Below are 15,549 nucleotides of genomic sequence, written 5' to 3' on the forward strand. Positions count from 1 at the left end.
AAAAAAAAAGTCTACTGGATGACTTTTTTGTTATGTTTTGGCAAATTATGTTGGGACTCACTCTTTCAAGGCCTTTCAAAAGTTGTACACTAATCATTTTTATGTTAAAAAACAACCTGTATTTAAAATCCTAAATGGCAAAAATATTGAACAGTTTGATCTGAAGAGTTGTGGCCAGGGATGAAGTGAAAATTAAACAAATGTTTAACTCAGACTAAAATGGTTGAGTATACCCAGGAGATCAGGTTGACTTAGATCACCCTATATACCCCACAGTATTATTCAGTGAAAGCAAAAAAGGATAAAAGACAGCAAAAAAAATCTTTTTTGTTTATACTTGTGGCTGTTTAATCTGTCATGGACACAAATTACTCTTCTGCTATGATGCCAACTCCTGAATGCACCACCTAACTGGAGAGCCAGGGAGCTTATGATTTAAACTTCATGGAAAGCACTTTTGGCAGACAAACTTAATGTTTCAGTGACATTAAGCCATCTTCTAAACTCACAGCACATTGGCTTTTCATCAAGGAAACAGTCCAAGACTTCATTTCTTTATAGTGCCTAAAGATGTTAAACTACATATGGGGAATGGATTTGAAGACTTCTGAAGCGTTGCGCTCTCAGTCCTCCCTCTGTGTTTGTCTGTGTGAGTCTAACTGGCAGAGAGGGAGGAAAATGAGGGAAATGCAAGAGACAAGACAGCTGTATCGGATCCCCAATTAGGAGCTACCACACACAGAGACCAACCTGCGTGTACGCTTATGCATGCACGCTCACACACATGCACACACACACACACACACACACACAAAACGTCTGACAGAACTCACACAATTTAAAAACACACAGGACATGCACGTATACATAATGTATATATAAACTCAGAGATATCCTGGAGAGATGATGCCCGTGTGTGTGTGTGTGCATGTGCACGCTAGTGTGGGTGGGAACTGTGGTTCAGAAGACATCAAACGGTGAGCATCCATAGGCTGACTGCGTTCCACAAGGGAATGGAAACACAGATCTGATGCTGTGAGGGCCCTCTGAGGACTGTCATTAACACTTCACTCACACACAGACACACACACAGACAGGGTGCACACAGATTTTGTCAAGCCTGCCAAATCTGGGTGCGCTGAGTTTCGTATCGACATCCTTCCTTAAATCTCGGCAGTCTAGAAAATACTGTCAATTTCAGTGGTCTTGGCAGGGATTCTGAGGAGTTTCCATGTGTTGAGGAGGACACATGGCTCATCCTAGAAATATTGTCATTCTGAAAGTCGGTATGTCAGCTCTACCCCCCACCAAACCAACCCAGGCTGATGCTGCAGAAAGACATTCTTCTCTGGCTTAGCACAGTGTTGCTCAGCTTTGTTGCAGTTCTATGAATCTAAAGAAAACAGAGATTTTAGGTTATCCAGCAACTTCTGTTGACTGGGGTATATCTCATGATACAAAAACATGATGTGGACACAGAGGTACCTCTGGAAGACTGGAGAGTAGCTGAAGACTAAGTCTATAGAACAGAAACTATAAAGATATGTCAGTATACTGCAGTATATTAAATCATTCCCTGTATAGTCACAGTAAAATAGAAAATACACATCCTCAGATGAAAAACAACATGTCATTTATTTAACAAAAAATAAGCCAAAATGCAGAAGCAGTCCTGTGGAAAACACTACCTTACTACTTCCACAGGAATTAAGAGGGTAAGTAGCAGCCAGGTGCTGCTGCTCAAATGCATATCAGCAAGTGTGCACGCTTCTATAAAAGCAGAGGTTCTGGCAGTTTTCTGGTCTGGAGTATTCAGGTGTGTGTTAACACAATGCTAAGGAGAAAAGACATCAGCAGTGATCTTAAAGAGGCAATTGTTGCTGCCCATCAATTTGGGAACAGTTATAAGACCATTTTCAAACAATCTGAAGTCCATCATTCTCCAGTGAGAATGATTATTCACAAGTGGAAAACATTTGGGAAAGTTGCCAGTTCCCAAGAGTGTACATCCTGTCAAATTCATCTCAAGATCAGAGCCTGCAATGATCAAAGAAGAAGCAAAAAACCCAAGAGCTACATCTCACACTCTACAGGCCTCAGTTAGCGTGTTAAATGTTAAAGTTCATGACAGTACAATTAGAAAAAGACTGAACAAGAATGGTTTGTTTGGATTTGCTGCCTAGACAAAGCCTCTTCTCTCTAAAAAAAGAACTTGACAGCACTGCTTCTATTTGCATCTGAACAAACTACAATATTTCTGGAATAATGTCATTTGGACTAATGAGACCAAATTGGACATGTTTGTTATATCAGCACAAACGCCTCATACCAACAGTCAAGCACGGTGGTGTAGGCATGAGGATTTGGGCTTGTGTTACAGCCACAGGACTTGGGCACCTTGCAGTCATTGAGTCAACCATGATCTCCTCTGTATACTAAAGTATTCTAGAGCCAATCTCTAGAGCCATCTCTCTGACAGCTAAAGCTTGGTTGAAATTGGGGAATGAAAGAGGACAATGATTCCAAGCACAGCAGCAAATCTACAAAAAGAAATGAATCAAGCTGTTTGCAGTGGCCCACTCAAATTCCTGACATCATCCTGTTTGAACTGCTGTGGTGGGTCCTTAGCAGAACTGTGCATAAACGAATGTTTGCAAAGCTCGGTAAACTGCAGCAATGTCGTAAATATGTGGGGACCAAAATGAACAAATACTAAAGGTGGTTCTACAAGCTACTGATCTTTCACACACTGCTTCTGCACTTTGGCTCGGTTTTTGTTAAATAAGTACACAGTGTAATAAGTCAAGTGGTGGTGTTTATCTGAGGTTCGTCTGAACCTTAGATTTGAAGGAGGATGGACATTTTCTTACCATGATTGTATATAATTCCATTTTCAGGGATTTCACTCAAACATCTAGCCTGAAACTAATCAATACAAATCCACTTTAAAATATAGTTTTCACATTGTCCTGGTCACAGTTTTCCTACATATTTCAGAGTGAATTGGTAACAAAAGAACAAAATAATTGATAATGAAAATGATGGCTTTCACTCTCCTTCCAGTGCTTAGAAAAATAGAAAAATCTAATTTCTTCAAATTAAAGTTATATGTAAAGCCATGCCATGTCATGCTTTCTGGAATATTACTCAGCTGTTGCTGACTTACTTATGATGAGTATCCAGTAAAAGTAAAACTACGTCCCCAGATCTATTCAGAATGATTTCACTCACTATTTTTTTAGGCTCAATGGAAAGTAATTGATAAGGAAGTGCTGACCTTTACTCCCTGGCTCCTTGTAGCCCTTATTGGTGTGTTTTTAAGTATTTCAATAGTTTTTATGAGTCTCTTTATGTGTGACTGCCATTGGGTGAAGTGTAGGCCGATGTTATTTCAACTCACTCCAGGTTTCTGCTGGAATCAACCAAAATGTTCCATTTGGGACTTGAAGAGGACATTCTGCACTTTCCTCTCCTCTTATTCCTCCTCTCTTAAATTTCCTCACTTACCATCTGATCTGTTACAATACTTTATTCAATTTCTTCTCCACAATAGCAGACTGCTGTAGCTGTCTGGATAAAATGGAATGTTACCTCTGGTTCAAGTCCAGAGTGAGAGACCGCTTTGGATGGTGCATTGTTGTAATATGACATTTCCCCAAGGCCATGGCGTCATCTCCCCTCTCCCATCCTCTCTCCTCTCCTCTCCTCTCCTCTCCTCTCCTCTCCTCTCTCTCCTCTCTCTCTCCTCTCTCCTCTCCTCTCCTCTCCTCTCCTCTCCTCTCCTCTCTTCTAACCTGTGTAATGAGAAAAGGAAACAGGTGGACACGCTGGTCTGGCATAACATACACAAACAGAAAAACACATTATTTGTTTTCCTCTTTTTGAAATTAGACCAGTGTGAACATAGTTTTTCAGGAGTCATAGTGTGACTAGCCAGCAAACCCACCCCCCCCCCCCCCCCCCACCCCATCCCCAAGTGTCTGGAATGTTTCACTTTTCTGGGAAAAACAAGCTACCAAAACACACTGTAGGTGTCTGAGCTCTTTGTCATTCATTCAAACTTCCACAAACATAACTCTCACACGTAATTACACCTACACAGGTATTTGCATGCCTACAAGTGTTCAGTCCAGGCACTCATGTACTGTAGGTGTTTACACTCACACACACGCTTCATTCTTGAGTCATGTTGACACAGAAGTTACAGAGAGCTGGTATTGGTATTGCCAGATGGTGTGTGTAATGTGTGTGATTACTGCTGTGTTTCTGGGGTTTTTTTGTTCATTTTTTTTTTTTTAAATCTGCGATGTTGCCTTCGTGTGCGCATCTGCAAGTGTTGTTTGTTGTTGCATATATGTGTGGGCGATTAGCCTTGTTTTTTCCAGTGTGTTTTCCACGTCTGCAGCCGTTGGCTCGCTCCCCCAAACCGCAGGCCAAAGACCTTTTTTACCACCAGCTATGACTTTTGGGAAAAAAAAAAGTATCAAACAAACAGATTTTATTTCAGCCTGTCACAATCATCGGGTTCGTAAACACCCTTTAGATATAGATTTAAATTGCAGGAATGATAAGATGTGAAAATTGAGTATTGTTCAAATGTTTGATTTTTTGACAAAACAATGATTTTTTTTTTCTTTTTCTCCCTGCCAAATATGAGATCATACGCTGCTCGTCTGTCATGTTAGGTGTGATCACAGTCCTTTAAAGCCTTTTTTTCCTGTCCCAATAGAGTTTAATGTGAGGCTGTCAGGCGAGCTAGTCTCTGTTCTCCTCTTCTCAATGACACAAGCAGTTGGCTGACAGAGACTCTCCTGATGCTGACAACTAAATGATCTCTTCTTTATTAAACACCTCTTACTATCTCTCTATCTCCCCCCTGACTACCTCACTTTCTGCTCGCCTTTAGTATCTTTTTATCTGTTGACTGACTGCTCTCCCTCTCCTCTATTTCTCATTCCTTAGAGTCTCTCCAACCCCTTCCTTGCTTTTCTCACCTCCTTTGCTAGGAACATCCTGCATTGTTTTCTCGTTGAGTTGTTTTTTGCCTCCACCTCCATTGTCTCCATCTTTTTTCTCTCAAAGGGAAGAAGGAATATACTTCCATTCCTTACCTGAGGCTATCAGCCAGTCTGCTAGCCAGTCACCGAGCTTGTCAAGCAGAGTGTCAATCTGTTTGATAGTCACTCAGCCAGCCAGTCAGTCATTGTGCAGCAGTGTGAAAACATTAATTAAAAGTCTCATCCACAAAGCCAGGCAGTGATCCAGGCTGATCTCAGCAATCCAAGCCTTCCGTCTCAGTCTTTTTCTGACTCTGCCTTCCTTTCTGTCTGTTATCCTCTCTCTTCATACCTTCTCGGCCTCTTTTCTGGGTTTGTCTCTGTTTCTTTTCTCCTCCCTTTCCTTGAGCACTGAAAGACTGGTCTGATAAGAAACATTATTAACTTCTTCCGAAGAACCCAAAAACAGAGAGCCGGAGAATAGGAGTGGGATGGAGGGGAAAAATAAGGAAAGAGACAAAGGGAGAGGCAGAGGTGTCAAACGTAAGAGAGTAAGGTAGCGAATCGGGCAGGAGACATTAAAAGTTGGCAGAGAGAGAGCAGATGGAGGAACAGAAAGGAGGATGGATGTTTTGTAGACCCTTTCAGCATGACTAGGTGCTGTATAGATGTCTAAGTATTATCATTTAGGGGACAGGAACATCTGTGTTCTGAGGCTAAAAGGAGGGATTTGTTATAGATAAGGACAGAGGTTTAGATTAATAAAAGATCCAATTCTGAGGTGAACATCAATGGGTTTTTAACCAAATAGTCACCTGGGATCATTTGTGTACAGTTAAAGGTGGCACTACATAATTCTGAGTCAAAAGTCATAAAGTTTTATCCTGTGGAGATCATGAATTCCTGTATATATTTTGTGGTACCCGTCACTGTTTTGTTTTTGTTTTTTTGTCGGGGCCCAATTTGTGAATGACTCAGTGATAGACCAGAATGATAACCCTGCATTCCTGCATGCAGCACAGTGAAATATTTGCACAAGACTGAAAGAATAACTAACTGTTGATCCAGATGTTAAAAAAAGAAAAAGAAAAAAAAAAAAAAAACCCGTAAAGGTGGTCCAGCAGCTAATCAGAGTATTACATTGTTGTTGTTGTTTTTCTGTTTTGCAGATATGGGAAGATTGTGTCAACAAAGGCCATCTTGGACAAAAATACCAATCAGTGCAAAGGTGAGTGAGCATCACTCTACTTGATGCAACATCCTTGCAGAGACACCCTGTAATTCACAACCTCGGATCTTCATCTGACAGTCAGGTCTGCAGAGCATCAGCTGAAAATGTATAGAATTTGGGAGCTTAAATAAAGACCAATCAGATTGCAGCATGGGGAGTATTTATTTATTTTTTATAAAAAAAAATCCATTCCCTTTACTCAAACATCAACAATGTGACATCAGAATTAAGTCCATGTGTTAGAGATGTATGTTCAGCAGCATGGTGAGGGTGTGTGCGTACAATGCTGTCTGTAAAGGCCTTGTTATCCTTTAATCTGTCCTAATGATGCACTTCTAGAAAATCTTTATTTTGTTTAACTTCTCTGTGATGATGATTTCGGGATTGCTCTCTAATGATACTCAAGAGTTAAGCGCCTTTTGAAAGCAAGATGTTGGCATTGTTGTCATATGCAAAATCAAGATAGAGAACCCCAGACAATAGACACAATATGTTTCAAATCGTCTCTGCGGTAAATGAGGCTGACTCAAGTGTCCTCTGATGAGGGTCTGCTTGATTGTTAGAGTGGTCTGAACAAAGCACTAATCAATATGATTGTAGTCGTCTGCTTTTGAAGAGGCACACAAGAGCGTGTGTTCAGAATGATTGCTGCTCATCTGTCAGGGCTGTACTCAAAGGTATGCTGACACTGTTTAGGACAACAGCACAAATGCCCTGTAATCACCATTTCAGGTTGGACAGTATGAGTGAAGGAAAACCCAGTCTGATTGATACTGATGGCAGGAATGTTAATGTGAATTTAAGTCATCATCTGCGCTGATTACTTAGGATAAAATATTTGGAGGAAATGATTCCACTCCTGCCATGATAATGGGAAAACCAAATCACAGTGAAGCTCCCCTAGAAAAATCTTTTACTTCACTTATTATCTTGGATCTTTCTAATTGGCTAGTTATGTAAATCGTACAAAATTCATCATTCTGCTACCTGCTTTCACCATCACATAATCAAATATGGCTTGGAGTTTTTGAGCGCATATTAAAATGCCTTTCCTGACATCTTACAGCACAGCCAAAGGAAAAGAAGACAATTCCATAAGTCCAGCGATAGTTATCAGTTATTCTTTCTCAGCTCATTAATTTTTTTTTTTTCCATTGGTGTTTCTTGAAATGAGTTTTGCAAAACCGGTCTCACTACAGCCTCCAGTTCATGATTGTAATGTTTGCCAATTATGTCCTCGCGTTCATGCTTCTTTATAGTATGGAAGTATTATCATTTTTGATCATATTGCACCAGTGCTTACAAATTAAAAGGAAACTAAACTTAATCTGCTTTTAATTATATTTGCAGGATATGGCTGATGATATGTTTTTATTGCTCACTAATCCCAGGAAGAGACCAGTTTGTTTGAGAGTCTAAAGCTTATTACTCTGTACCAGTGCTGTTAAAACACTGCTAGGAGCACATCAGTGAGCCACACTATTGGGGGAAATGTCTCTTTATTGGAAATTGGTATTGTGTGTCCCACCTGTGTACTCCTGCTGATCTAAATATTTACTTGAGCAATCAATTGTGTATTAATCCAGGGTTGATGGAAGTCCCCTTTTGTGTAACAATATGTTAGCTTACACAACAATAATACAACACTATGTTGTACAACAGCCTGGATGGAAAATGAAACAAGATAAATGAACAATCACACACTGGTTTTACCAATTTGTCAACAATAAATAAAATATAAGATTTAGATTAAATGACACATAGTGTCAGTAGGCAACCTGTTCATTTGCTAATTAATGCAAATATTTAATCAGCCATCACATGTCAACAACTCTGCATTTAGGCATGTAGACATGACAAGTTGCTGAAGTTCAAACTGAGCAACAAAATGACGAAAGGTGATTTAAGTGACTTTGAATGTGACATGGTTCTTCGTGCCAGACAAGCTTGGCTGAGTATTTCAGAAACTGCTGATCTGCCTGGGATTTTCCCACACAATCATCTTTAGGATTTATAGAGTGGTCTGAAAAATAGAAAATATCCAGATATTGAGCTGATAGGAAGTCAGCAATAACTTGCTGCAACCGCAGTATGCAGAAGAACATTTCTGAGCACACCGTTGAACGTTGAATGGGCTAGAAGACCACACCGTTTGCCACTGCTGACAGCTAAGAACAGGAACTGAGGCTGTGTTTTTTTTTTTAACAAATAGAAGATTGGAAAAATGTTGCCTGATCTCATGAGTCTCAATTTCTGCTTTGACTTTAGGGTCAGATTTGGCATAAACAACACAAAAGCATGATCCATCCAGCCTTATTTCAGGGGTTTATGTTGTTGGTAGTGGTGTAATGGTGTGGGAGATATTTTCTTGGCACACACTGGGGTCCTTAATAACAAATGAGCATCATTTCAGTGCCACAGTCTTCCTGAGTGTTGTTGTTGTTGTCCACATACATCCCTTTATAACTGCAGTCAGGGTTCTAGACAGAAAATTTTTACAGGCTGAAATTCTCAGCCCAGCGTGACGGCACCTCAGCAAGGCGCAGCGACCGGCGATCAACCGCTGGCTAGAACCCTGGCAGTGTACCCATCTTCTGATACTTCCTTCCAGCAGGATAATGTGCCATGTCACAACGCTCAGATCATCTCAGCCTGGTTTCTTGAAAATGTTAACGAGTTCACTGCACAGAAATGGCCTCCACAGTCACCAGATCTCAATCCACTAGAGTTCCTTTGGGATGTGTTGGAGTGGGAGATTTGCATCATGAACGTGCAGCCAACAAATCTGCAGCAAGTGTGTGATGCTGTTGTGCCAATATGGACCAAAATCTCTGAGGAATGTTTCCAGCACCTTGTTGAATCTGTACCATGAAGAATAAAAGCAGTTTTGAAGGCAAAAGAAGCCCTACCCAGGACTAACAAGGTGTGCCTAATGAAGTGGCCAGTGACCTTATGTGTGTTTGGGCTATGTATTTACATTTCAAGTAAATAATTTCAAGTCAGATAAAAAGTTTAGTGAATGAAATTTGATTCTAATATGAATAAAAGTCTGACTGTGATTTAAGAGTCAGCAAGCTGTCAGATATTTTAAAACATCATTTAATGGCTTCAGACCAAAGCGACAAATTGACAGCTTGGCTTAATCACATTCACTCACATTTTGTGGGATATTGTTGACTAATAATCAATCCAGAGCAAAGTGAATGTAGCTGGAGAGTCGCCTGTGATGCTGTGCATGGGAGTTAAAAGCATGCAAGATGCAGGTCTCATTGCTTCCTGTAAAAATAAATAAATAACAATGATAATCAAATCTGAAAACTTACTAATGTACAATTTTTGAAACTAACACTACATTCAGTGTTTTGTTTTTTTTTTTCTTGCTTTCTTGCTCACCTTTCTGATATCAGAATAATTGTCAGTGTCACGCATTCCAGATAAGACTTGGATGGAAACTAAACATGAGAGAAATGTTTTCCAAATGCAGTCCCTGTATATCCATCTTATAATTTGATGCACATTATTTAATGCACAGCCTACCCATAATGCAACAGCTGCAGCTGTAGCAGCATAGGCGATTTTTTACAGGCTGTGGCTCTCAATAGCAATTTCACTGCTTGTGATGTAGACTTCATACATCTTTTAGCCAGTTGTTAACTCACAATGAAGGAGTTTCATTATCAGTCGGCCATTAGAGTGCCTTACAAACCGGATAAGTGTTGGTTTGATTGCAAAGGCATTCAGTAGGGACAAGATAAGTGCTTAGCGTGACTAAGAAGTACAAATTGGCACAGAGAGTACTCTTGGAAAGGGAGGGATGGATGGGTGGAGGCGCAGAGGGGTGGAGGGAGGGGGTAAAATAACCTGGGGCTGACAGAAAAGGAAGAGACCCTTTGAAACTGATGATTTAGCAGACAGCCTTTTCTTTTCAGGAAGATGATGCAGAGAGGGAAAATAGAGAGGTAGAAAGCGTGAAAAATGTAGTCAAAGAGACAGGTACATAAATAAAGCCATCTCCCTCTGCAGTCCGAGGAGCTGCTGCTCGATTGGTTTGCATACTTTTGTTTTCATGCGAAAACCATGTGATCCCAGTTTCTGTGATGTTTTTCTTTGTCTTCGTCCCTGAAAAGTCAAACATTTCCTCTCTGGAACAATGTTAATATATTGTTTCATGGCATGAAATGAGATGAACTAGTTTTAGATTTACTGTTTAATAAGTAAACAAAGAAAGTAGAAGTCTTTGAAATAATATAGATGTTATGTTTGTAAAGTCCTGTCTTTGTAGGGAGCTCGGTGTTAAATACACTGGCAGTTTTCTCATTAGCAGGAGCTCTGAGGGAGGGAGAGGGTGCACTGCACAGGATAGAGGGAGGGAGAGGAAGCACTTTAGATTGTAAAGGATTTCCATTTCCCAAAGACAAGCACCCTCCCTCCTCTTACTGTCTCCATGTCTCCAGCAGAACCCCCCTCCCACTGCCGCCCCCACATTCCTCCATTGCGCCGGCTCTCTCTGTTTCCTTGTGCACTTGGTTAGCCTACTCTAATGGCCCAAGGCCAGGAACTCCGGGAGCTCAGGAGATTGGATTGAATCTAGTGATGTGTGCATGCGTGTATGTTACTGCTCATATTATCTGCCCTTCCAACTGTGTCTTTGAATGCATATGTGCATGCTGATTCTTTTTGGTTGTTTTTTTTTTTAATCAAAGTGAAATATTTGTCAGACCAGAGTGAACACAGAGGGGAAGGTCAAGTGCACAAGCTTGAATTATATATTTCAGATTTTCATTCCTCTATTACATGGAAATATACTTAATATTTTGTCCATTCACATTACATAAGAGGGGAGTTGCATTGAAAAAGAAAATAGATGTGGATTGTGGCAAAAAGAAAGTACACCCTCTCTCGGTTAGGTTTTACATCTCAGAACATAAAAATAATTTGGTCCTTACCAGGTCATAAAATTAGGAAAATGCAACCTGAGATAAATTACAAAACATGACATATTGCACCATGTCATTATTTATTTATCAAAAATTAAGCCAAAATGATGAAGCAGTCTTGTGAAAAAAACCAGCACTGCTTCCACAGGAATGATGAGTGATGATGAGTCATACATGATGAGCAGCCAGGTGCTGCTAATCAATGCACTTGATGAGTTGATCATCAGCAAGTGTGACTCTATAAAAGCAGAAGTTTTGGCAGTTTGGTGGTCTGGAGTATTCAGGCGTGTGTGCGTCTGTCTCTAACACTGTCCATCAGCTTGAAAGACAGGCGTATGCCCACCAGTTCAACAAGCGTCCACTCTTCTGAAGTGTCCTTGAACAAGACAATGAATCCCTACCAGCTTCCAGGGAGCACTCTGTCACTGATACTTGACCCCAGACCTCACTGGAGAGAAGGCCAAATAGATGTTCAGAAAACGGAGAACTCTCCTTGAGTGATGAATACTCTCAAACAAATGGCACATTCTCTTCAAGGCTGATGTTTTGTCACACCAAACTAGTCAGTGAGATGAGCACTTTGAGGAAAAAAACTGTCTCCATCATTCTTGGTTATAGGAGAGTGAATGGTGCTTGGTGAAAGGTGTTAGTATTTTGTGTTGAGCCAACACACACCTGTGCTAGGCGAATGAAATAAACACCAATTCCTGACGTCTGTAGATGTAAGGCCAACTTAAGGCAAGGCAGAGCAAGATTACATGCCATCATCTACAACAACTCAATATTTTATTTACAGATTATGTACAAGGCTCCTGAGAGAGTCACTTTTCTGCTACTGTATTCTTAAGAACATGTTGGCTATGAGCCTCTCAGTTGATCAGTAAATAGTGTAGGCAGAGTGACTCTTGGATACACTGCAGATCAGTCTCAAATTTGAATGCCAGAAATATGATTACACCTGAGCTGCGTTTTTTTTTTTTTTTTTATTTCAACTCTTCAGAATTTCCCAGCACCATAAGTTACAACTGTTGATTATGGATAGTCCGTCGGCTGTGTTTAATCCCAACAAAACAAACTGCATTAAAACGTTGCAGTTTCTAATAATGCTAATATACAAATCAACCCAAATATTATATAATATAAAAAAAACCTCCAGTAGTAGTTGAACAGAACTGAATTGCATTGAGTGACTTGGTTAATAATATTTGAGTGTATTAATATATAGGTTAATTAATTAAATGAATGTAATATATTAATGTGGAATAGTTACACAGGAACTGAGTGCAATAATTAGTCCCAGCTGAATTGCACTAAAAACAATGTGTTCTTATGTATGACCGCTTATTTTAGTCTTTCTATTATTATGAGGCAGCACAGGGTGTGGTGTTTGCATATTGCCTCACAGCCGTAAGTTCCTTGGTTTGAATCCACCACCGCGATCTTTCTGTGTGGAGTTTGCGTGGGTTCTCTGGGTACTCCGGTTTCCTCCACAGCCAAAGACATGCACTTAGTGGGGTTAGGTTAGTTATTTGGTGATTCTAAATTGCCCATAGGTGCGAGTGGTTGTCTGTCTCTTTGTTTAGCACTGCAACAGGCTGGCGAACTGTACGGTGTACCTGGCTCTTGCCCTATGGCCACTGGGATAGCTGCTTGTATTATGATTATTGTTTCATCTTTTACCCCCCTACAATTTTTCCAATATCACTGGCTTTACTCCTTTAAATGATGGTACTTATATAAATAATAATAATATATTTTTATATTATCATCCTGGATGGATCCATATAAGGCTATTAAGGCTGTACTTTTACGAGTAGTGGATTTTTATGTAGATCTGGTGTACTATGAAACTACCTGCTGCTGTGATAACAGAGAAATCTCATAATTCATAATGAATTTCATGCTTAATAATTACACAGAAGGAAATGAAAAAAGTTCTTGATAAATGAACTACTCTAAATGAATAAATTTGAAGGAGTCACAGTGCCATGATTTTAATCAGCCTTGTGTGTGTGATAGTATTCAGGCAGGGTGTTTGTCTGGATACATATTGTTACCAAAGCATCGCAGTCACAAACCTTTATGGGTGTGCAGTTTAACGCCACAGTGAAGGCTGAGATTGAAGATCTCTAATGCGGTGCGATGGGATCACACCATGCGCTCCTGGTGTGATCCCATCGCAGGATGGAATTTAGTTTTTCTGTAAAACTTCATAACTTTTAGATTTAAGTTTATTTAAAAAAAAAAGTGAATCAATGAGTGAAATAATTTTTATGCAAGCTCTGATTAGGTTTGTGACCTTTATTTTTAGTAGTCATATTTTTGCCTTTTGAAGCACCAGTTGTATCAACACAGCTGTGCTATGCCGATGACGCTGAAGATGTGCTGTCAAACAAAGGGTCTCAGATTTGGATTCGCAGTGACTGAATTATCCAGTGTGAACTCTGTTTTGGATTTTCTTCCCCCACTAATTAAATGGACAGTCCAAAGTTAAACAGCACCCTATTAGTTAGTGTGGGAAGTATATGGAACTTTTCAAAATTCCCTGGAATAAAATGAAAGCATCCTAATGCACTACTGATGAATACTGTATGTGCATTCTCAATTAGTGGAACTCATTCAGAGTGGCCCTAATTAGATAAATATAGATTAAAAAAAAACAGCCAGTACTGGTGTATGTGGTGTAGATATGTGCATACGTGCATATATTTTCTGTGTATCCATGCATGTCTGGATCTGTGTTTGTCACAGAGGCTAATGTGTGCACATCACGTGTCTGTGCCACAGGAAGAACTTGAATGTGTGTGTTTGTGTAACCCTATTTAGGCTAAATTATGAGTTTCTCATTAGCAACAGTATAAATATTTGTGTGTGCAGTGCAGATCTTGCTGTGAAAGCAGCTTGCTGCCTTTGAACAATAAAACATCATCTGCTTATCAGCAAAATGGAGCGCACTTCCAAACCCTGGAAAAGACAGACAGACAACAACAGATGTTAGGAATGAAGCATATGTGTTTGCAGCATTCTTATTATGTTTACATTTAGGATTGTGGTAAGTGAGGCTTTAGAAATGTGCATCATTTGACTGTGTTAACATGCAGCCACTCCACACCACAGCTGGAAATTCAAAGCTTTTGTGCTTTTTCTTTCTCTAGGGCTTCATGCATGTTTCATACAGGCATACAGTCAAAATCAATCTCAAAGCACTTCTCAGTTTTGTTCACATATGCCTCACACAATTGCATGCAAACTGTTTGACACACTTTATTTATTTATTTAATTTTACTTTACCCAGTGAAAGAAAGTAGGACAGATTCATGTGTGCTCAGACCTTCAGTGTCATTGCCCAATCGAGATTCCCAGAGCCTTAAAACAAGCAGAGATTCTACTTTGTTGCACTTATTGGCTTATTTTAATTAATTATATATATATATATATATATATATATATATATATATATATATAATGTGGACTGACTGAATATTTGTATGCATATATGTGATGTGTGTATCTCTGTACTGTTTTGTTCATTTGGAGTTACTTACTTTTTCTTTGATTTCTTTCTCCCCTAAATGTGACCTGCCAATACAGATTTTTGCAGATTCCAATTTTTTGTGAGAACTATAACTGACAAATAAGCAACTTTTCCTCAATGCAAAATTCTACATTTTTATTATAAAATAAATGATTAAACCTTACAATCTCTCCCAAACTGCAATAATTTACAGGCTCCTCTGTCACTGAAGCAAATGAAAATAAAGTGCTCTCCTACTAGAAAGAGGTACAAATAATTAACTGAAAATGAGTAGTAGTAACAACATGTTAGCATGTGGGTGGGAGTGTGTACACAGGTTTTGCCTGGGCCTCTGTTTGTGTGTTGTGCATGCATGAAAAACATCGGCTTGTAATTGTAATTAAATGGTAGATTTTTTTTTCTGTTCTTATTTACAAAAAACAGGCCCATAAATTAAGTGACAGCAAAGAATGGACTTTTGCAATTTCTTATCTCACGTATGTTAGATGTACATCTTTTCTTATATTTGTCCTGTCCCCTACTTTTATTTCATCATGCATTTTTCTCCTGAGTTAATACTGAACTCTGAATATGGAGTTTGTGTTGCTAGAGGGTTAGTGCTGTGTTATGATTCTCTAAATCATCGTTTTTTTAAGGCATATTGTTTAATAAATGTCTGTTTTTGGTTCATAATAATGTGGTGCATTTCTAACTGTCAGTTTTTTTTTCTGTAGCTTATAAATATTATAGCATTTGTTTTATGTGTTTACTCATATCTCCATAGAGTAGGTATGGAATATATGAACTGTTAGGGAATAGTATCATAATTTTGACCATTACCAAATATTATATGTTTTACTGTAATTTGCT

At 39.3% G+C, this 15,549-nt stretch overlaps 1 protein-coding gene across 2 annotated transcripts in view; it reads left to right on the forward strand.

Moving 5' to 3' along the window:
* The window catches only part of LOC115794747 (RNA-binding motif, single-stranded-interacting protein 3), a 142,196-nt gene that overhangs the window by 43,548 nt on the left and 83,099 nt on the right, over nt 1–15,549 (forward strand). For both annotated transcript variants that reach the window (XM_030750389.1, XM_030750388.1), the window contains exon 3: nt 6,167–6,225. In XM_030750389.1, the coding sequence (XP_030606249.1) occupies nt 6,167–6,225 (59 nt within the window). The remainder of the gene's footprint in view (nt 1–6,166; nt 6,226–15,549) is intronic.

Source organism: Archocentrus centrarchus, chromosome 16, assembly GCF_007364275.1.
Source record: "Archocentrus centrarchus isolate MPI-CPG fArcCen1 chromosome 16, fArcCen1, whole genome shotgun sequence".
Classification (NCBI taxonomy): Eukaryota; Metazoa; Chordata; class Actinopteri; order Cichliformes; family Cichlidae; genus Archocentrus; species Archocentrus centrarchus.